General features: G+C 41.6%; 1 protein-coding gene across 1 annotated transcript in view; it reads left to right on the forward strand.

The window, feature by feature from the left end:
- The first annotated feature begins 4,432 nt into the window (after nt 1-4,432).
- Nucleotides 4,433-21,434, forward strand: part of PCSK2 (proprotein convertase subtilisin/kexin type 2) — a 274,524-nt gene continuing 257,522 nt past the window's right edge. The window contains exon 1 of the mRNA XM_033095229.1: nt 4,433-4,959. Within this exon, the coding sequence (XP_032951120.1) occupies nt 4,783-4,959 (177 nt within the window). The 5' untranslated portion in view covers nt 4,433-4,782. The remainder of the gene's footprint in view (nt 4,960-21,434) is intronic.

Consider the following 21,434-nt stretch of genomic DNA (forward strand, 5'->3'; position numbering starts at 1 on the left):
AATAAGTCTTGAGAAATAACTAATTAACTTTCCAGGTGAGCAAACATTATTTTGTATTCCTGTAGACTTAAAAAAAAAAATCTGACGATAGTGAATACCACTGTGTTCCTAATTTTCAAAAAAGATTAAAAGGACCCTTGGTCCTTATTGTTTAGTTACTGCAAAACCTATCAAGATAATAGAACCTAAATTAGCACAGAAATTAATTTTTGCTGTCCTGAAAAATAAAGAAGCAATGAGTAGCTGTTGTTTATGGAGAGTCGATTAGTCTAAAGAAATATGATGACTTTTTGATGAAATTATAGAATGAATACAACCCAAATCACTCTAGATTCAATGCCTTGATGATAATAAAATACTTGAGTCCTCCCCACTATATTAATTTAATATGGCTTAGATAACAAAGTCAGCTAAGGTTTTGCAACTAAAAGAAAAACAGAGATAGGTCATTTAAGGAAAAGGTATAAGTTGATAAAAGCTATAGGAATTGGAGGCAGAACCAAATGAATTTTAATAATTTAGAATAAGTGGGTGTATACCAAAGAACTAATCGAAATTTTCTTAGCATCTGAATTTTAAGTTATGGCAAATATAAGACTAGATAAATGCCACAGGGAAATGAGGTGAGATCTTGGGAAATAAAAATTATCTGGAGACTTGATTAATGTTGAGTTCAAAATCTGGCAGAAACCCAGTAAGTGATAACAATGCTTCAGAAATCATGGGTTGGGGTGGAGGGGAGAGCAGAATCATTTAGGAGGACTCTACTTGAAAGGGTTAGTAACACAATATGATAGCAAAGAATTGTGGCTCCCCATGAAATTATTACTGCACTTAAAGTGCTCAGAATGAATGCAACAAAAATAACAAAGCCCAAACTGATTTTTAACACAGCTGTATTTCAAATTGTACCTTCTGTTGTACATGTCTTATTTCCCTTCATATTACACCTGACCCAAATGAAGAGACATCAACAGACACCTAAGATCTTTTCCCTAATAGACAAACGAATATCCAAAGATCCAGCAGGTTTTCCTAGGGCTGATTTTAGCTTTCTCTCTCTGCCTCAGTGGTGGGTTTCCCTTGATCTGAAGCTCCATAGACCCAAAGTTCTCCTCAGAAGTATACGTCTGAGTGGTAGGATCCCAATCATACCTTGAATGGTTTGGGTTCTCTTAATTATACATAAGTCTGTTGATTTATAGTTCTGAAGTTTTAAAATAGGAATATTCTGGTCTTCACTAGACAGTGACGTCAAATAAAATCTAGAGTATATGTGGCATATCCAAACTAGAACCAAATACTCATGTTTTCTCAACAGATACAACAGTAATTTAAATAGTTAAAACCTCAACATGCTGATGGTTTTCATGTCTGGTACGGAGAGTCAGCCTGTTTATGTCAACTATTCTTTCCTCAAATCCGCAAAATTAGTAAATATGAGAGTTTATGGGGAGCTTATATAAAATAAATGTCTTTGGCCACCATAATGTTATAAAAAAGTAAGACTATCTTCAACATTTCTCAAGTTATTGATGCTTTCTACATCATAGTCTGTACTTTTATATCTCTTTGAAATTGTAAGGTTTGGGATTTGGAGGATCTCTAATCCAACTGTATCCTTTTATAGATAAGAAGATAGAAACTTTGAGAGATGCAATGGTTTGGCCGGTGTGGCGTAGTCAGTGACTGCAGAGTCTGCAATAGAGTTTCTATCAACTGATTCTATTTCAGTCCTTGAAACAGTCTGCTGCCATTCTTTCTTCTGTTCATCTTCTTGTTCCAAAGTTACTATTGGTATTTGAAAAAATGAGCTTAAAAATAGTTATCTAAAAGAAGCAATGTGTATATGCACATGGATGTGTATTTGTATTTCAAATAACAATGTATCAATACATTTTTTCCACTTGCTCACTACATTGTTATGCATTAGATATTTAGCATTTGCATCACAAACAAGAATTCTATTTTCACTTGCCTATGCTGTTCTGACAATATTATGATGAACTGTATTCTATGTAAACCACTAAAAATGGTTTATTTTATTTAAATCATCCACCCAGGCTTTATTTAGCTTGTACCCAATTTTACATAGTGTTAATTACTTAAAATGCAGATACATAAGATTCAACATTTACTAGCATTTCATCTTAGGAATTTATTTAGGAAATGAAGTATTGCTCTGTGGTTTCAGAAAAGAAATTAATAAATATCTCTGAATAGATGGTAATTTCATGTTCATTTTCAGAGAGATTTAGCTCATACATTAGCAGTGCTATTTCATAACACCCATAATCTTCTAAATTGACTTATTTGATGCTCTTCAGGATCTAGTTTTCTGAAGATTTAGATTTTTATCTCTGTTGCTTCTTTTGAAATGCTCTCCATGATTGTGAGTCCATCTAATGTAATTTTCACATTTGGTGCCCTTTTTCACAAATGACAATACAGGGCAAGAAAAGCAGTCTGGAAGTTCTTCATACCAGCCTAGTATTTTGATTCAAAATATGGATAAAATATAAGGAAAAGAGAGATAAGAAGAGTTGAAGGTCTCTGCATAAGAAAATCTTGTGTTAAAATCAAACAGATGGACTGTGAGGGGTTATCTGTAGAGTAAGATAGGGTAATACAAAAACTCAACAGAAATGACCCTCTGCGAAGTAAATAACTGAACAATTGAGTAGTTCTGTTCCCTTTTATTAATACTTTTGCAGAAACCTTGTCTCTACTCTGGCCCCTTTCATCTTAAGCCTATGTCCTAGCACTTACTCAGCATCACTTAGCTTTCTTAAATTCAAGTACTACTACTAATTAATAATAATAATAATAATAATAATAATAATAATAAAATTGCATATAAATTTCTTATGCTTTAATCAAAACCTTCAATAATGCCTATATTTTTATTTGACAATGCTTGAAAGTTCGCTAGGGGAGCCAGCTATGTCAGCATGGAGATCTATTCTGAATACAGTATGTCCCATGACATTAAATGTGTATTAATTTGTACCAATAGTGTATTCTTTGTAGGTTCTGACTTCATGCTAAGAGGAAAAGCGAAAGTATGTAAATATAGCTGGCTAGCTAGAGAGAAAATGATAGATATGTGTGTGCATGTGTATGTATGTATGTGCAATGTGTCAATATTATACTCTCTCTCTCTCTCTCTCTCTCTCTCTCACACACACACACACACACACACGCACACACACTTAAACCTCTAGTGAAAAGGTCTTTTACCTCTTATCCAAGTAAGACAGGATTTTGAACTTTGCAGCTAAACAATAATCGAGATCCATGTACATACGCTGTAACTCAACAATATTTGAGTTGCTTTAAAACATACTCCCTCATTTCGTTGTAAACACCGTGTCCCTGCTTCTTCTCAGGCAGGAAGAAGTCTGTTGTAAGCAGTTAACAGACTATGAGTACATGATTCTTAATTGGATAACTTAGCTGTCCCCCTGCCACTCTGCCTGAATTAGTTCCAGTTGAGGACGCCCAACTGGAGTCCTGGCCTAGTGCCTGGGGTTCGTGATTATACATCCCAAACGTGCACCCTCACTGTCCTTGGGGAACCAATGTCCCTAAATCTGAGAATGCACTTTCAGGCATGTCAATCAAGCCATGGCTCTCTTGAAGGCAGTCTCTGCAGAGCAGCTCAGACTTCTGGAGGAGTCTCATTTAATCACAATTGCTGGTAGAGGCAAGCTTGATCTCCTGCTAGGCTTCCCAGACCTTAGTTCCAGACCTGCCCGTAGTCTACCAAAATAAATAAAATAAAATAGCTCGTTCCTGCACTCTCTCCCCCATGAGTCATCCCTAGAATGTTGCTTTCCCCAACCCTCCCAGTGCCAGGAAGGGGAGCAAAGGTGTTATTCCAAAGTGGCGGGAGGAGGGTTATATCTGCTTTGTTATTGAGAGAAGGGGAGGCGAGTATGCCTTGAGTGTGTGTGTGTGTGTGTGTGTGTGTGAGAGAGAGAGAGAGAGAGAGAGAGAGAGAGAGAGAGAGAGAGAGAGAGAGAGAGAGAGGTTTTACAGGGTAAAATAAGCAGGGAAGAGGAATGGTCAGAGGCCGGTGCCCCAGCTCTCCTCGGGGTCTCAGAGAACCGCACACGGTAATTCCCTTTCGAGAGCTTTACAGATTTCCATAAACAATGACATCACTCAGGCGCCGCCGACCAGATTACAGCTGGGGGGATTTTCCTGGGAGCAAGGCGGGCCCGGGTGGAGAGATAGAGGAGCTCTCCGGGGTGCTGAAAGGGGCGGGGGCGCGGGTTCGCAGCGCAGCGCCCCCCGCGGAGGAGGCGGACCCGCCAGGCCGGGGGCGGGCAGGGGCGGGCCTGGGGTGGCCCAGGGCGGGGCCCGTCGCTTTTCCGGCCTTCATTGGCTGCTGAAGAGCGGACGTCACCCAGGCTGGTGCTCTCCTCCCGACCCAGCGGAATTGGAGCTGAGGAGGAGCTGAAAATGCAGATTTAGCATCAAGCACAGACATACACTTGCTCTTTCTCTCAGATTCACACAGCTCCCCACATTCGCACCTCTGCCAGCGAGCCGGCCGCCTGACCTCACGGTTTCCCCGCCAGCCAGATGGTGAAGAAAACGCATTGATTTGCTGCTTTCCAAACCCCTAGCCAGTCTCTTTCTCTACACAAAGATTTCTTTAAAACAAACAAACAAACAAAACTATATATATATATTTTTTATTTGCACCTTTCCTCCGGGTCCCCTGTTCCGTCAGTCTGCGCGCCTCCTAGCACCACTTTTCACTCCCAAAGAAAGATGAAAGGTGGCTGTGTCTCCCAGTGGAAGGCGGCCTCTGGGCTCCTCTTCTGTGTCATGGTTTTTGCATGCGCCGAGAGACCGGTCTTCACGAATCATTTTCTTGTGGAGTTGCATAAAGGAGGAGAGGAAGAAGCTCGCCAAGTTGCAGCAGAACACGGCTTTGGAGTCCGAAAGGTAAGATCTCCCTTGCATTTCGCATGTTGTTTCAAAACGGAGACAGCCCTGCGCAATCTCATTGCAGATTTGCAAGTTTTCGCTCTTTCTCCAGCGATGCAGACATTCTGCCTTCGGTTCTTTAACACGACATTGCCTCCCGGGATCTTTCACGGGTTATGTAATTAAAATGCCCTTCAAATTGTACTAGTAAGGTCATAAAAAAATAATTTATTGCTCTTTGACTTGGTGGAGAAAACAGGATAACATATTTCAAACAATGCCGTGCGCCCGGGCTGCTGTCCGAGGTACCAAGTTCTCAAGGCTGCCTGGGATGGAGGGATGAAGTATCGAACATCTGGGCTGGGCATTGGCTGTCTTGTCAGAGATGTATGCTCCTTTCCCATCACCGGAGAAAGAGTAGTTTCTGACGGACAGGGCTAGAAGCTTGGACATTATATTTCATCTCCATGCTGTTCGGATCCCGCGCCCCGGAGGACTTCCCTCCCAGTGACTTTGGTCCCTGCTCTTTTCCAGGGAAAGCAGCTCCCTGGCTCCAGAACACTTGGAGACCTGAACTGGTTTTTCTTTCTAAAATTGGGACGAAACTTCTGTCCCCTACCCGCGTCCACCACAGCCCACCCCGGAGCGTACTCCTATTTAGCTCTCAAGTTCTCAACGCACAGTTATAGAAGCTGGAAAGGTAGATTTTGAGGGGAGTTCCCTGCAGCGAAGTCAGGGTGTCTCTCCTGGTACGTGGGCGGCCAGCTTGGCTTTCCCAGGAGGATGCGGGGGATCCCCATCCCAAGAAGTTGGCAGAGTTCAATCGTTTGGGCAGCTGGGTGAGGCTCCTAGTCAAGGATGCTTGGGGACTCCTTTGGAGAGACTAGGGCACCCATTCTGTGAGGACGAGGGAGAGGAGAACTCTGGGTAGGGGCTGCAGCTGACCTACTTGCTCTTCCTGAGAAATATCGTGTCAGGGATCTCAAGTGTCCTCAGGGGACCTGGCGAGGCGTGGAGAGGGTGAGGGTGCAAGGAGAAACCTCGGCGAAGGGAACCTAGAGGACATAGGGATGCGATTTGGCAACCAGAGGGCCCGGTGGAGGTCTGTGGAATTCCAGGCCCCATCTCCTCCCTCCTGACCCCTGGAGTGAAGCTTAAGATGAGCGACGGGAGCTTTCTATTGTTGCTCTTGCCTCTCAAGGGCAGCCCGAACTGGGACTCAGATCAGTCCCTCTGTCCCGGCTTCCCACACCTCCCACCTCCCTCCCAGCCGCCGAGAGGGTTCCTTCACATGCTGTGGGCTCTCCCGCCTCGGTAGGGCGTTGGCAGCTGGGATTTCGACTCCAGGTGGGTTTGACAGCGAGTTTATCAGAGATCTGGGAGGAGGCGCCGGGTCTGCCAGAGGCGCGCGGGCTGGTCTTGCAAAAGGGAACTTGTTGCTCCCGGGAAGCGTGGGTGGAGCAGCAGAAAGAGGACGCCAGCTGAGGGAGCAGCCCGCTGTCCTTCTGGCCCACGGCTTGGGGACTGTTTCAAGAGTGCCGCCAACATAATAAGCAAGCAGACCCTCCTTCCTTCCGACCTCCTTCCCCAAACTTGGCAAGATCCAGGACCCAGAAACCATAAATATAATAGTGATTACTATTAGCTGACAGTGATAAGGCACAATTGTGTGCTGGAGTCCTTACATACATCCTTATTTATAGTCTCAACAACTATTAGGAAGCTACTATTATTATTAAGCCTATGATACTGATAAGTAAATTGGCTCGATATGGCCCAAGCCAAAAACAACCAAGGATTTAAACCCAGATCTTTCAGAGATGAACCGAAGCTTTCACCCTAGTACTTACCAAACCAAGGTTCTGCAGGGCATGCTGGGCTTTAGGGTATGCTGAAAGGGGTCTTTAGTTCTTGAGTGAAAAAGGGCTGCAATTGATGCACAAATAGATATTACTCTCTCTGCCTACCACGCACTTTTTCATAGTGTAGGCAGACATTGCTATCTCCTCTTTATTTCCCTTTTTGAAAATATGCCCCTAGGATCTGATCTTAGAAACTTAATCACATCTAGGTGTAGCTGAGACTGATCATGGCTTCACTTACTAATTGTCCAAGAGGGTTAATTTTCTTGTATAGAGGTAAACAACTTAATGAGGGATTTATAGTTTTGATGATGGAATTCAAGCAACGGGATGTAGAGACAATAACATAAGTGAGTCTGAATTATCTCAGTACATTTACCTTAAAAATCTCAAGGAACTCGTACTTTGGGGTAAAATCAGATACCTAAGTCTGTTTCTCTCTCAGTCTTTCTTGGAGAGGAGTCCACTTGTTTTGCCTCACAGCCTCAAACCTGCAATTCTTATCTAGGAGAAATGGGCTTTCCCCTTGCCATCTCTCTCCTTACCTCTCCATAACCTCTCAGAAGTAATATCTCTTATCCATAGGATTTTGCTCTGATACATGTCTAAGTAAAAATCAGTCTATGGGAAGATATTTCTGTCTGATGAGTCTGTGCTTGATGCTACCCTTGTCTAGAATAAACTCTTTTTCTCTTTTGGATCCATGTCCCCACCCATCCTTCAAGACTGAGCTCCAAACCTTCCCTGATGCTGTCAACCACAGTGAACTTTTTCCTCTCTAAGTTCCTTTGAGACAAAAAGCAAAGCCTCCATGACACACACTAGTACACCTATCACTTTTCCTGTAGTCATTTCATACATTTATGTAAATATGGGTGTATTGCCTTTCTACTTAAAAGATAAATACTCAGGGATAGCTTCTATATTTCTGGATTCCTCAACAAAACCAGCATATGACAGGGTTTGCCAGCCCGTCAGGAATCTTTCTTAATTTTACTTATTATTTCAAGTTTCCCAAACACTGTCTTGTTTTATTTTCGTCATGCTGTTCTGTAATTTGTGAACATTTGTTATTCATTTTTCATTTTAAGCCCCCAGTAACTCTTTCTCTTTTCTGTCTCTAACACTTAGTATATGCATACCTCCCAACTCTCTACTGCTCCCTCTTCTCCAATGCTCAGTGTCAGACACCAACGAGTCTCAGTAATTATTTATTCATCCAAAAGAAGGGTCAGCTATGTACAGTAGAGGAACCTGTTCTTTTACTAAGTTATCTCACCCAACCTCACTAACCTGTGAAGTAAAAATTATTGGCATCAGCCATAATTCTCAGAAAAAAACTTAAAGCTCCGAGAAGTTAAGTAATTGCTCATACCTGGAAAGTGAAAAAAACTCAAATTTAAAAACAAATTTGTTCTACCAAAAAGTAGTTTTCTTTTCTTCTTTTCTTTTTTTTTAACTTATTGGGGTGACAATTGTTAGTGAAATTACATAGATTTCGGGTGTACAATTCTGTATTACATCATCTATAAATCCCATTGTGTGTTCACCACCCAGAGTCAGTTCTCCTTCCATCACCATATATTTGATCATAATTTTGTTTTCTACCATGCTGCCTCCAGGAAGCCTTTCCTGACTGCCAAGAGCCCTGCCCTTGGGACACCATTTTTGAGTTCTGATATTTTTCTTTTCCTTTCATTTTTGCTGTTTTTTTCTCTCCAATATTTATTTGGTATTAACATAGAAAACAATTGTTAGGTACGGCCAGAGGAATGAGTCGTGGGAGACCAAAATTGGTCTATTGGAATTTATTTGGTGTGCTTGAGCTGGGGGAGGTCAGGCTAGAAAAGACCATAACCTCTCCAAGCAAAAAGGGATATAGAGTTTTATAGAAGGGGGTAAATGAGGTTATTCCCCCCAATGCTTCAGGGGGGTTTCATTGCATTGTCTCTAGCAACCAAGGGTTTCGGGGCATGACCAAGCCCTCCGGCTCCACACCCTGGCCCCCAGGCCTCAGTCCATACCGCCCATACCTGCCCAGGCCCACTGATCACAAGCCACTAGGAGACAAACAAAGTACAAAGCAAGACAGGATAAGATGGTTTTTACATTCCAGGCTGCTTCTCCAGGCCTAAGGCAAATACAAGTCAGCAGGTACAAGGTACAAAGCAAGACAAGATGGCTTTTAAGATAAGAAGGTTCCTGTTCCTGGCCTAAATATGGCCTAACAAATTCCCCCTCTGGGTTTGGTAACTATTCTTAGGAAAAGGGGCAGTGGTCTGTCTTCTGTAAGTGCTTCCTACTAAGTGGGGGCATCGATCAGGGTCCCTAATTAGAGTTTTGGGTGAAGGGGCTGTAACAGTGTTCTTGTAAGAGCATGGTGAGAACAATTTGCCTGCTGATCATTTTGACGGGCCAGAATAAAGGGTTTGGGGATTACAGCTCAGTTGGTATATAGTCCATAAAGTTCCCCCGTCAAAGGCCAGTTCCCAGAAACTTGTCCAGCACGTACCTGTGAGGTATTCTTACTCATGTGGTCTGTTGCTTATGTATTGTCACCTTCATGTTCCCCGCCTGAGTGCAGGTATAACTGTCTGGTGGAGTGTCTGGCTGGGATCTGTTGTTTTTGTTGGTCTATGTCCCAGGTTGCTGGCTCTGGGGCCCTTTTAAGCCTAGATAGGTGAATCCAAGAAGGTACTCCTAAAAGTTTGGCTGCTATGGGGGTTGTTAGGATGACCTGATAGGCTCCTTCCCATTTGGGATGGAGGGGGTGGACTTTGTCTGGGAGAGCCTTCAAGAGGACCCAATCTTCTGGTTCTAGAGGAGTTGCTGGAATTTCAATACCAGCCTGAGGTTTGGGGAGGAAGGTATCAGCATGATAGCGGAGAAGGTGCCAGGTGAGAGAAATCACCAAGGAGAGGTGAAGAGGAAATGTTGCTAATGAGGAAAGGGCAACCATATATGAGTTCAAAGGGGTTAAGGAGAGCTGGGGGGGGGGTCAGCACGGAGACGGGAAAGTTCAATAGGAAGGAGGGAATCCCGTCCTGATGGCATTCTAAGGACAGCCTGGTTGATTGAGTTTTGAGGGTAATGAGCCCTTTCTACCTTTTCAGAAGATTGGGGATGATACAGGATGTGCAGTCACCATGGAATACCAAGAGAGGTGGCAACTTGTTGGGTGATTTGGGAAGTAAAACTAGGACCATTGTCACTCTGGATGGTTGAAGGGAGGCCAAAACAGGGGATAATGTGGTGGAGAAGGGCATGTGCGACTGGGGAGGATTTTTCAAACGTGGCGGGGAAGTCTTCTAGCCATCAGGAGAAAGCATCCAGGAAGGTGAGGAGATAGCGGTGTCCGCAGATGCGTGGCATGTGAGTGAAATCAATTTGCCAATCTTGGCCAGGGATGTGGCCACAGGCTTGATGGGATGGGAAGGATGGGGGAGGCTGAATGACCCCCTGGGGGTTGGAGAGGTGGCAAATAGATCAAGCCTGGGTGAGGTGGGCTAACAGGGAAGAAAGACATGGGTGAGTGATAAAGGGATGCAAGAAAGTGAATAGAGGTCTATGTCCAATGTGAAGAGAGTTGTGGAAAGCCGCAAGGATGTCTAAAGCCTGGCTATCAGGCAGGATTAGTTTGTTGGCAGAGGTAAGCCAGGGGCCCTCCCAATGGCTCCCTGACTGGTAAGGGAAGTAATTTCATCAGGAGTGTATGTGGGATGAAGGTTAGGGATGGCAAGGATTTGGGTAAGAGGTTCTCGAGAACCGAGGAAGGCGGCCCCGCTGTGCCTCCCAATCAGCCTTGTTGTTACCAGTGGCAACAAGGCCAGAGCCCCTTTGGTGGCCCCTGCAGTGTGTAACAGAAACACAAGCAGGGAGTTGAAGAGCCTCAATAAGCTTGAGGATTAGGGGGCCATGGGCTACAGGGGAACCTTGGGAGGTGAGGAAGCCACGTTTTGCCCAGATTGAAGCATGGGAATGGATAACATGAAAGGCATATTTGGAATCTGTATAAATGTTGACAGAGCATCCTTTGGCTAGAGTTAGGGAGTGGGTAAGGGCAGTAAGTTCAGCCTTCTGAGCAGAAGTGTTGGAAGGGAGAGGGGAAGAGTCTATGAGTTCACAGGCAGAGGTAACAGCACAGCCTGAGTAGGGCTCTCCGTTACGAATGTAACTGGACCCGTCAACAAACCACGTGTAGTCGGGATCTCAAGAATGGGATTGTCAGAAAGGTCAGGGTGAAGAAGCCAGGAAGATTTGAGTTCCTCAAGGCAGAAATAGGAAGAAGGGTGGAGGTATTAAGGGCAGGGGACTGGAGGAGAGTAATATGGGCAGAGGTCAGAAGTTGATAATGAGTAAAACGAGAAGAGCTAAGAAAGGAAGGGGCCTTATTATTAAGAAGATTAAGGACTTAAGGACCGAATGGGGTGAGAAAACATTGATAGGTTGAGAGTAAATTTGGAAGCCTCTAACGTGAGACGGGCAGAGGCGGCGAGGGCATGAAGGCAGGGGTCAGGGCAGCCCCAGGCAGTGAGGTCTAGTTGCTTGGATCACTAAGCGATGGCTTTGAGATGGGGACCTGATTTCTCACCCAAGAGGCCTAGAGCCAGCTCCCAAGTTTCATGGGTCTATAGGAAGAAAGGCTTAGTCAGGTCAGGTAAAACGAGGGCAGGACCAGAAATGAGAGCCATCTGGAGTTGAGAAAAAGCAGAGGTGGTCTCTGAAGTAGGCAGGAGAGGTTCCTGGAGGGGGCCAGCAGAGGCCTGGTAAAGGGGTTTGGCAATGAGGCCAAAATTAGGGATCCAGATGGGAAAATATCCAACCAAGCCAAGGAAAGAGAGAAGATGCTGTTTTGTGGAGGGAAGGGGATAGAGCGAATGAGCGTTTTGCGTTGTGTAGTGATTTCCTGGTGACCTGGGGAAAGGCGAAATCCTAGGTAGGTGACAGTTGAGATGGAGACTTGGGCCTTATGGTGGGAGACACGATAACCTACAGAAGCCAGATAATTAAGGAGCTGGCAGGAAGTGGAGATATTAGGTGTAGGGCTACAAAGGAGGAGATCATCAACGTATTGGAGAATTGTAGAACCAGGAAGAGAAAGGGAGGTTAGGTCTCGAGCTAAGGCCTAGCTTAAAAGTTGGGGGCTGTGCCTAAAGCCCTGAGGGAGGACTGTCCAGGTTAATTGTTGAGAAAATTTGGTATTAGGATCAGTCTAGGTCCTGGGAATCGGGTTGTAGAGGAATAGAAAAGAAAGCATCCTTAAGGTCAAGGACAGTAAAATATTGAGTGTCAAGAGGTATGAGGGATAAAAGGGTATACGGATTGGGAACTACAGGGTGGAGGGGAATAACTGCTTCATTTATAATTCAAAGGTCCTGAACAAAGCGGTATGTCCTGTCCGGCTTCTTGACTGGGAGAATGGGAGTGTTATAAGGGGAAGAAGCGGGGCAGACAGTCTCCGCCTGGAGGAACTTAGAGGTTTGAGTCCAAGGAGGCCTTGTCGAGGAATAGGATAGTAAGCTTTAGTGAGGAAGTAAATGGGATCTCTGAGTGAGATAATAAGAGTTGGGTGGTGAGCGGCGATAACGGGTCGGGAGGTTTTCCATATAGAAGGGTCAATGTCAGGTGGGTTAGAAGGGAAAGAGGGATGGTTTCTGGGGGTGATTTTGCTAGCAAATTGAGAAAAGTGGTAGTGGAAGAAGGGGTATATAGAGTAACGGTGGAATGAAACTTGGAGAAAATGTCCCTCCCTAAAATAGGAGTGGGACAACAAAGCAGGACTAGGAAGGAATGAGTAAAAGGGTCTAGGGAACATAAAAGAGGTGGGGTAGCCATGGGGTGAGAAAGTATCCCATCGACCCCCACAACCGAGACACGAGAGGGAGAGAGCTTGCCTGAAAATTTGGGGAGTGCTGAGTAAGTGGCCCCCTTGTCTAGAAGGAAAGAAGTGACCTTACTGGCAAGTAGGAGAGTTACCCACTGCTCTGTCATGCGTATGGTGGAGGTGGTTGCCCGTGACGGGACTGGGCACCTTCAATCTTCATCGGTGCCGAGGATCCCCAGGAGGGAAAGATTAGTTCCATCTGTTGGTGCCGTGGCAGGTGTGGTGTTTGGCCGGGGCCAGGAAGTGGATGTTCCTGAGCCTTGAGGAGCTCAAGGGCAATCTGACTTCCAGTGGCCACCACGGATTTAATAGGAGGCCTTGGGTTAGTGCAAGAGCGGCTCCAATGTCCCGGGAGGCCACATTTAAAGCAGGTATCTGGTTGATTAGGCTGCTCAGAGGATTAGGGACCCAGTTTTTTCCTTTGGGACCAGCCCGGCCTAACGGCCTGGAAATCTGCTGTGGTTACTATCTGTAAGACCTGAGTATGGGCCTGTCTATTCTCATCTCGATTGTTGAAGACCTTAAAGGACAATTCTAAAAGATCTATTTGGGGGTGTGAGGACTGTTTCATAGTTTCTGAAGCTTCCTGCAAATATCAGGGGCCGACTGGGACATGAAATGCATCTGGCATCCGGAGAGTTAGGATTAATGTTAGTGTAGGTTTGTAGGGCCTCTGAAAGGCGGGAGAGAGAACCCAGCTGGGTTCTCATGGTGGTCCTGGTAGATTTCCCTAACTTTTTCATAATTGACAGCTTTCTGAATGGCTGCCTTCATGCCCTGAGGGAGACAATTAACCATATGGTCTCTCTTTAGGCAGTTGGGATTGGGTTGGGAGTGAGTCTGGTAATTCCAGTTAGGATCCTGAGTAGGAACGGCTGTCTCCCCAGGGGGATAGGTGTTATTATTTTGGCAATGCACAGAGTGTGCTATTTCCTAGTTTTTGGATGATACGATCCTTTCCATCAGAGTTAGTACATGTGGAGAGAATAATATAGATGTCCCACCAAGTAACGTCATAGCTAAGGGTGAGTTATTCGAACTCTTTGTAAAGCGGGAGGGATCAGAAGAAAAGGAATCTAGCTTAGATTCAGTCTGACTCAGGTCCGTCATTGAGAAAGGGACATGGACACTAACAGGGCCTTCAGCACCTGCCACTTCCCTGAGAGGCATCTGGGCGGCTGGGGGTGCCTAAGGTTGCCTGGATCAGGCATGAGGAGGGGAAGAAAGGCCAGGAGCAGGTGGGGCAGTAGAGGAGGAAGTATCGGGTGGTAACGTGGAGGCAGCGGGTTGATACAGTGGGGGGATTTCAACTAGCGGAAGTCGGGGAGGAGAGGAAAAATCAGGGGGATCAAAAGGATCCAGATCAGGATTAGGGGGTGAGGGCTCTGGAGCAGAAGGAGAAGAGGCTGAAGCTAAACCTAAGAGGTGTGATTCGCCCTTAGGTGGGAAATGAGACAAGTCCCGTCGCAGCTCAAAGAAAGCCAGGAGGGAGGGGACCTTGCTCCATTTACCCTGCTGGCAGAGGAGGTTGTCTAAATCTTGGAGAACATCAAGGTCAAGAGATCCAGAAGGTGGCCAGGATTCGCCACTATCAAGCTTATGTTGTGGCCAGGCCACAGTTGAAATGGAAATAAGGTGTTTAGCCTCTAAAACGGGGTAAAGTCTTGTCCTAATGTGGTCCAAAAGGATGCCCAAAGGAGAGTCCCCGGGGTAAGAGAAGGAGCCGGAGCCCTTAGTAAGGGAAGGGAGTAGGGGGCAAAAGGAGGTAAGTCTAGACCCTCTTAAGCACCCGGAGGACAAGGGAAATGGCAGGGTGTCCCGCTGTCGGTTTCCTCAGGTCCAGCGGAGGGAAAGGGTGCAGACCGGGGCAGGCAGGCGTCCTTGCCGACGGCTGACCCAAGGGCCTGGCCCGGGGACACGGTCAGGTCTAGTGCTAGGTCCTTTATCGGCTGGCAAAGCTGACCTAGTCGGAGGGTGAAGAGGGAAAACTTACCTAAGTCGTCCACTGAAAGGTAGACGAAGGCGGCTCCCCATACGGGCCACCAAATTGTTAGGCACGGCCGGAGGAATGATTCGCGGGAGACCAACATTGGTCTATTAGAATTTATTTGGTGTGCTTGAGGTGGGGGAGGTCAAACTAGAAAAGACCATAACCTCTCCGAGCAAAAAGGGGTATGGAGTTTTATAGGAGGTGGTAAATGAGGATGTTCCCCCTTCAATGCTTCAGGGGGTTTTCAGTTGCATTGTCTCTAGCAACCAAGGGTTTCGGGGCATGACCAAGCCCTCCGGCTCCACACCCTGGCCCCCAGGCCTCTGTCCTGACCTCCCAGGCCCACCCAAACCCACTGATCACAAGCCCGTAGGAGACAAACAAAGTACAAAGCAAGACAGGATAAGATGGTTTCTACATTCCAGGTGGCTTCTCCAGCCTAAGGCAAATACAAGTCAGCAGGTACAAGGTACAAAGCAAGACAAGATGGCTTTTAAGAAAAGGAGGTTCCTGTTCCTGGCCTAAATATGGCCTTACACCTATGTCATTAACTAATATGTGTGAGTATGTATTTCTTCTGGTAGATTATAAATCTTCCAAGAGGAGAAACAATATACTATGTCTTTTTATAGTTTCTATATTTAGCACGGTAGCCTATATACAAGGTATTGAATGATAGCTGTTGATTATTTTGCCTAACCCTTGAAAGTCCATTTGCAAACAATAATATTTCCTCTCTAAAATGGAGTAACTCTACCCTCATAAAAGTGTATTGAAACTAAAGTTTTATATTTTATCATGACTTGGTCCAAAGATGTATGTTTATCAAAGCAGATGCATATATCTAGCAGAGTGAATTTACAACTATAACAAAGGTGTTATTTCAGAGAGCCTTAAAATTCTCAATACTGACTCTGGGTGGTGAGCACACAATGCAATGTATAGATTATGTATTATAGAAACGTACACTTAGAACATATGTAATTTTACTAACCAATGTCACCTCAATAAATTTAATAAAACTTGAAAAAAATATCTCAATACACTACTTATTTTAATTCCCTTGAAAAAGAAAACAAAAATTATTTGCTAAAGCAACGTGTTGAGGGTTAGTTAAAAATCAGATAAGAATTAAGGTAAAAATCCAAACTGACAATTGGGTGTTTTTGTTTTGCTATATAGTATGTTTTGTTTTTTATTCATATAGGACTGAAACTAGGGTGATTACACTTGTAAAATCATGTACATATTTTTATATGTGTGAAAGTTCAATTTTTTTTTTAATCTAGTAATAACTGTGCTCTTATGTAATGAAATAAAATTTTGGTCATTTTAATTTTTTTGAAGTATGATATAATTTATGAAAGAGCACAGCTTAATACATTTTCCTCAACTAGGTACACATGTGTAACAAGCACCCAAATCAAGAAGTAAAGTATCAGTATCCCATAACTCCCCCTCTTGCTCATTTGGGTAGTTTTTGGTTTTAGGCTATCATAAATATTGCTTCTGTGCATTTTGTGGTATATGTATTTTGGTGAACACATATGCCTTTCTGTTGGGATCATCCCAAGGAATAGAATTGTTGAGTCAAGGGGCATGCATACCTATAACTTTATGAGACTGTATCAGTTCTATTGCTGTGTGACAAATTATTGCAAATGTAGTGGCCTAAAACCACACAAATTTGTTATTTCATAGTTTTCATGGATAAGGAGACTGATATGTTTTAGATGGGACTTCTGCTTAAGACCTGAGAGGCTAAATCAAGCTATTGACCAGCTGTGTCTTCATCTAGAGGTATAATTAAGGGAAAACCCACTTCCACGCATATTCAGGTTATTAGAATTTAGCTCTTTGTAGTTAGAGGAGTCTTCATTTTCTTGATGGCTACTGGACCAAGATCACTTTCAGGTTCTGGAGGCTCCTGTCAGGACCTTGCCACATGATCCCCTGGATAGACCTTCTCACGCTCTAACCCCCTTCAAATCTCTTCCTTCAGGAAAGGCCCTGACCCTACTTAAAGTTAATCTAATTAGGTCAGCCACACCCAAGATAATTTCTCTTGATTTTTTTAATTAACTAAACTGAACTGATCTAGGACCTTAACTATATCTGATAAATCTTTTCATCTCTGTCATATCGAACATAATCTAATCACAGAAGTGAAATCCATCATATTCACAGTCCTGCCCATACTCAAGGGGAGGGAATTTTACATGGCGTGTACACCAGGGCGTGGAAATCGAGGACGCCATTTCAGAATTCTGCCTACCACAGATAACCTGACAGTTTTACAAAGTAGTTACACCAATTCCCATTCCCACCAGCTGTGTGTGGGGATTCCAATTGCTCCACATTCTCACTGACATTTGATATTTTATATCTTTTTCCTTTTAGTTATTTTGGTGGATATGTAGTCACGTCGCAGTGTGATTTTACCTTGCATTTTCCTGATGATCAATTGCTGAGTGCCTCTTCATATGCTTATTGGTAATTTGGATATTCTTTTTTTATACAGTATTTGTTAAAGTCTTTTGCCCTAAAAGTTATGAGTTATGTCTTAATTTTGGTTTGTAGGAGTTCTCTACCTATTATGAATAGGAATCTGATGTCTGATATATGTATTTTAAATATTTATCATCAGCCTTTCTTTATTAAAATATACTTTAAATACAATACTATATTACTTTTAGGTATACAACATAATGATTTGACATTTATATGAAGTGATCACCTAGATTATTCTAATAACCATCTGTCACCATATATAGTTATTACAATTTTATTGACTAAATTCCTTATGCCGTACATTACATCCCCATTACTTATTAATTTATAACTGGAAGGTTGTACCTCTTAATCTTTTTCACTTTTTTCACACACCTCCCATACCCTCCTATCAGGTTCTTTTTTCCTCTATGAGTCTGTTTCTGTTTCGTTTTGTTTGTTCATTTGTTTTGTTTTGTTTTAGATTCCACATATAAGTGAAATCATATGATATTTGTCTTTCTCTAACTCATTTCACTTAGCATTATACCCTTTAGGTCCATCCACAAATGGCAAGATTTTTTTCTTTTTTATGGCTCTCTAATATTCCATTGTAGAAATGTAGATATAGATATGGATATGGATGGATATATATATGTATATATATAGATATATCTATATATATTCTTTATCCATTCATCAATTGATAGACACCTAGGTGGCTTCAGTATCTTGGCTGTTTTAAATAATGCTCCAATGAACATAGGGGTGTATATATGTTTTCAAATTAATGTTTTTATTTTCTTCAGATAAATATCCAGAAGTGGAATTGCTAGGTTATATATGGTAGTTCTATGTTTAAATTTTTGAGGACTCTCTGTACTGTTTTCCATAGTGGCTGCACCAGTGTACAATCCCACTAACAGTTCACAGGGGTTCGTTTTTCTCCACATCTTCACCAATACTCGTTATTTGTTGACTTTTTGATGATAGCCACTCTAACAGGTATGGTTTTGATTTGCATTTCCCTGCTGATTATGATGTTGAGTATCTTTTTATGTGTTTGTTGGATATCTGTGTCTTCCTTGGAGAAATGTCCATTCAGGTCCTCTGCTTATTTTTTAATCAGATTGTTTGGGTTTTTTGCTATTGAGTTATATGAGTTCTTTATATAATTTGGATATTAACCCCTTATTGCATATATCATTTAAAATTATCTTCTCCTATTCAGTAGTTTGTGTTTTCATTCTGTTGATGATTTCCTTCTCCATGCAAAAGCTTTTCAGTTTGATGTAGTCCTAGTTTTTATTTTTCCTTTTGTTGCCCTGACCCAAGGAGACATAGCCAAAAAAAAATATTGCTAAGATTAATATCAGAGTTTGCTTCCTATGTTTTCTTGCAGGACTTTTATTGTTTCAGGTCTTACATTTATTTTAGGACTTCAATACAGTTTGATTGTATTCTTGTATATTATATAAGAAAGTTGTCTAGTTTAATTTTTTTGCATGTATCTGTCCAGTTTACCTAACACCATTTTTGAAGAGACTGTCTTTTTCCTATTGCATACTCTTGCCTCCTTTGTCATAGATTAATTGACCATGTGAGTGTGGGTTTACTTCTGGGCTCTCTATTCTGTTCCAATGGTAATTATTGTTGAAGTACCATATTATTTTGATTACTATAGCTTTGTAGCATAGTTTGAAATCAGGAAACATGAAACCTCTGACTTTTTTCTTTTTTCTCAAGATTGCTTTATGTATTTGGGGTCTTTTGTGGTTACCTATAAATTTTAGAATTGTTTTAGTACTGTGAAAAGCTATTGTAATTTTGATAGAGATTCCGTTGAATCTGCAGATGACTCTGGGTAGTATGGTCATTTTAACAATATTAATCCTTCCAATTTATGAACATGGTATATCCTTCACTTTATTTGTGTCATCTTTAATTTCATTCATCAGTGTCTTATAGATTTCAGAGTATAGATCTTTCACCTCCTTGGTTAAATTTATTCCTAGGTATTTTATAATTTTTGATGGAATTATAAGTGGGATTTTGCAAAAGTTCTCTTTCTCATAGTTTGTTATTAGTGTACAGAAATGGAGCAAATGTCTCTATATTAAATTTGTAACCTGCAACTTTACTGAATTTATTTATTCTAATAGATTTTTGTTGGAGTCTTTAGGTTTTCTGTATGTAGTATTATGTCATCTGCAAACAGTGATGGTTTGTCTTTTTTATTTCCAATTTGGATGGCTTGTATTTCTGATTCTTGTTTGATTGCTGTGGGTAGGGCTTTCAATACTATCTTGAATAAAGTGGTGAAAGGCCATTCTTTTCGTGTCTTGATCTTAGAAAAGCTGAAAGTTTTTCATGGAGTATGATGTTAGCTATGGGTTTGTCATTAACAGCCTTTGTTATTACGAGGTATGATTCCTTTTACCTACTTTATTAATAGTTTCATCATAAATGGATGTTGAATTTTGTCAAATGCTTTTTCTGCATCTATTGTGGTGATCTAAGAATTTTCATCCTTTGTTTTGTTAATGTGATGTTGATTGATTTGCAGGTATTGAACAATCCTTGCCTCCCTGGGATAAATCCCACTTGATCATAGTGCATGATCCTTTAAATGTACTGTTGAACTTGGTTTTCTTATATTTTGTTGAAAATATTTACATTTATGTTTACCAGTTATTGGCATGTGATTTTCTTTTATTCGTTTTTTGGTAGTATATGCTTTTCGTATAGAATAAATTTGGAAGTGTTCCTTCCTCTTCAATTTTTTTGGAATTGTTTCAGAAGGATACTTAATTTTTTTTGACATGTTTGGTAGAATTCACCTGTGAAGCCATGGTCCTGGAATTTTGTTTGTTGGGAGATTTTTGATGGCTGATTCAATTTCATTACTAACACTTGATCTGTTCAGATTGGTCTGTTTCTTCCTAGTTTACCCTTGGAAGGTTGTATATTTCTAGAAATGTATTCATTTCTTGTAAGGTGACCAATTGCTTGGCATATAATTGTTTGTATGCTGTGTCTCAAGGATCCTTTGTATTTCTGTGGTGTCAGTTGTAGCTTCTCTTCTGTTTCTGATTTTATTTATTTGGGGCCTCTCTTGTTTTTCTTGATGAGTTATCAAATTTTGTTTATTTTTTTCAGTTAACCAGTTCTTGGTTTCATTGATCTATGCTGTTGTTTTTTGCAGTCTGTATTTTACTTATCTCTGCTTTTATCTTCATTATTTTCTTCCTTCTACTAACTTTGGACTTTGTTTATTCTCTTTTTCTGGTTCCTTTAAGTGTAAAGTTTAATTGTTTATTTGGGATTTTTCTTGTTTCTAACCCATATTTTTTCTTGTTTCTAGCCAATATTGCTATGAACTTTCCTCTGATATCTGCCTTTGTTGCATCCCATAGATTTTGGAAAGTTTTGTTTCCATTTTCATTTGTCTCAATGTTTTGTTTTGTTTTTATTTTATGTTTCATTTTCTGTTGACCCTTTGGTTTTTAGTCTCCATATGTTTGCGTTTTTTTATAGTTTTCTTCTTGTAGTTGATTTCTACTTTTATACTCTTGTAGTCAGAAAAGATGCTTGATGTGACTTCAATCTTTTTTTAATTTGTTGAGACTTGTTTTGCATCCTAAAATGTGATCTATACTGGAGAATGTTCTGTATGCCCTTGAAAATAATGTTTATTCTACAGTTAGGGGATAAAATGTTCTGTATATATCTATTAAGTCAATCGGTTTTAATTGTGTCATTAAGGCCATTGTTTCCTTATTAATTTTCTGTCTAAATAATCTATCCATTAATGTAAGTTGAATATCAAAGTCCCCTAGTATTATTGTATTACTGACTATTTCTATTTTTATGCTCATTAATATTTTCTTTATATATTTAGGTGCTCCTATGTTGGGTGCATAAATATTTATAAATGTTATATCCTTCTTTGCTTGGCCCCATTATCATTATGCAATGCCCTCCCTTGTCTCGTTTTACAGTCTTTGTTTTAAAGTCTATTTTGTCTGATGTGGATATTGCTACCCCCATCTTTCTTTTAATTTTTATTTTCATGAAATATCTTTTTCCATCTTTTCACTTTTGGTCTCATTGTGTTTTTCAATCTGACATAGGTCTCTTGTAGGCAGCATATAGGTGGATCTTGGTGTTTCTGTTTTGTTTTGTTTTTAATTCATATAGCCACCCTGTCTTTTGATTGGATCATTTAATCCATTTACATTTAAAATAATTATTTTTAGTTATGTAC

The sequence above is a fragment of the Rhinolophus ferrumequinum genome, chromosome 23, assembly GCF_004115265.2.
Source record: "Rhinolophus ferrumequinum isolate MPI-CBG mRhiFer1 chromosome 23, mRhiFer1_v1.p, whole genome shotgun sequence".
Taxonomy (NCBI): domain Eukaryota; kingdom Metazoa; phylum Chordata; class Mammalia; order Chiroptera; family Rhinolophidae; genus Rhinolophus; species Rhinolophus ferrumequinum.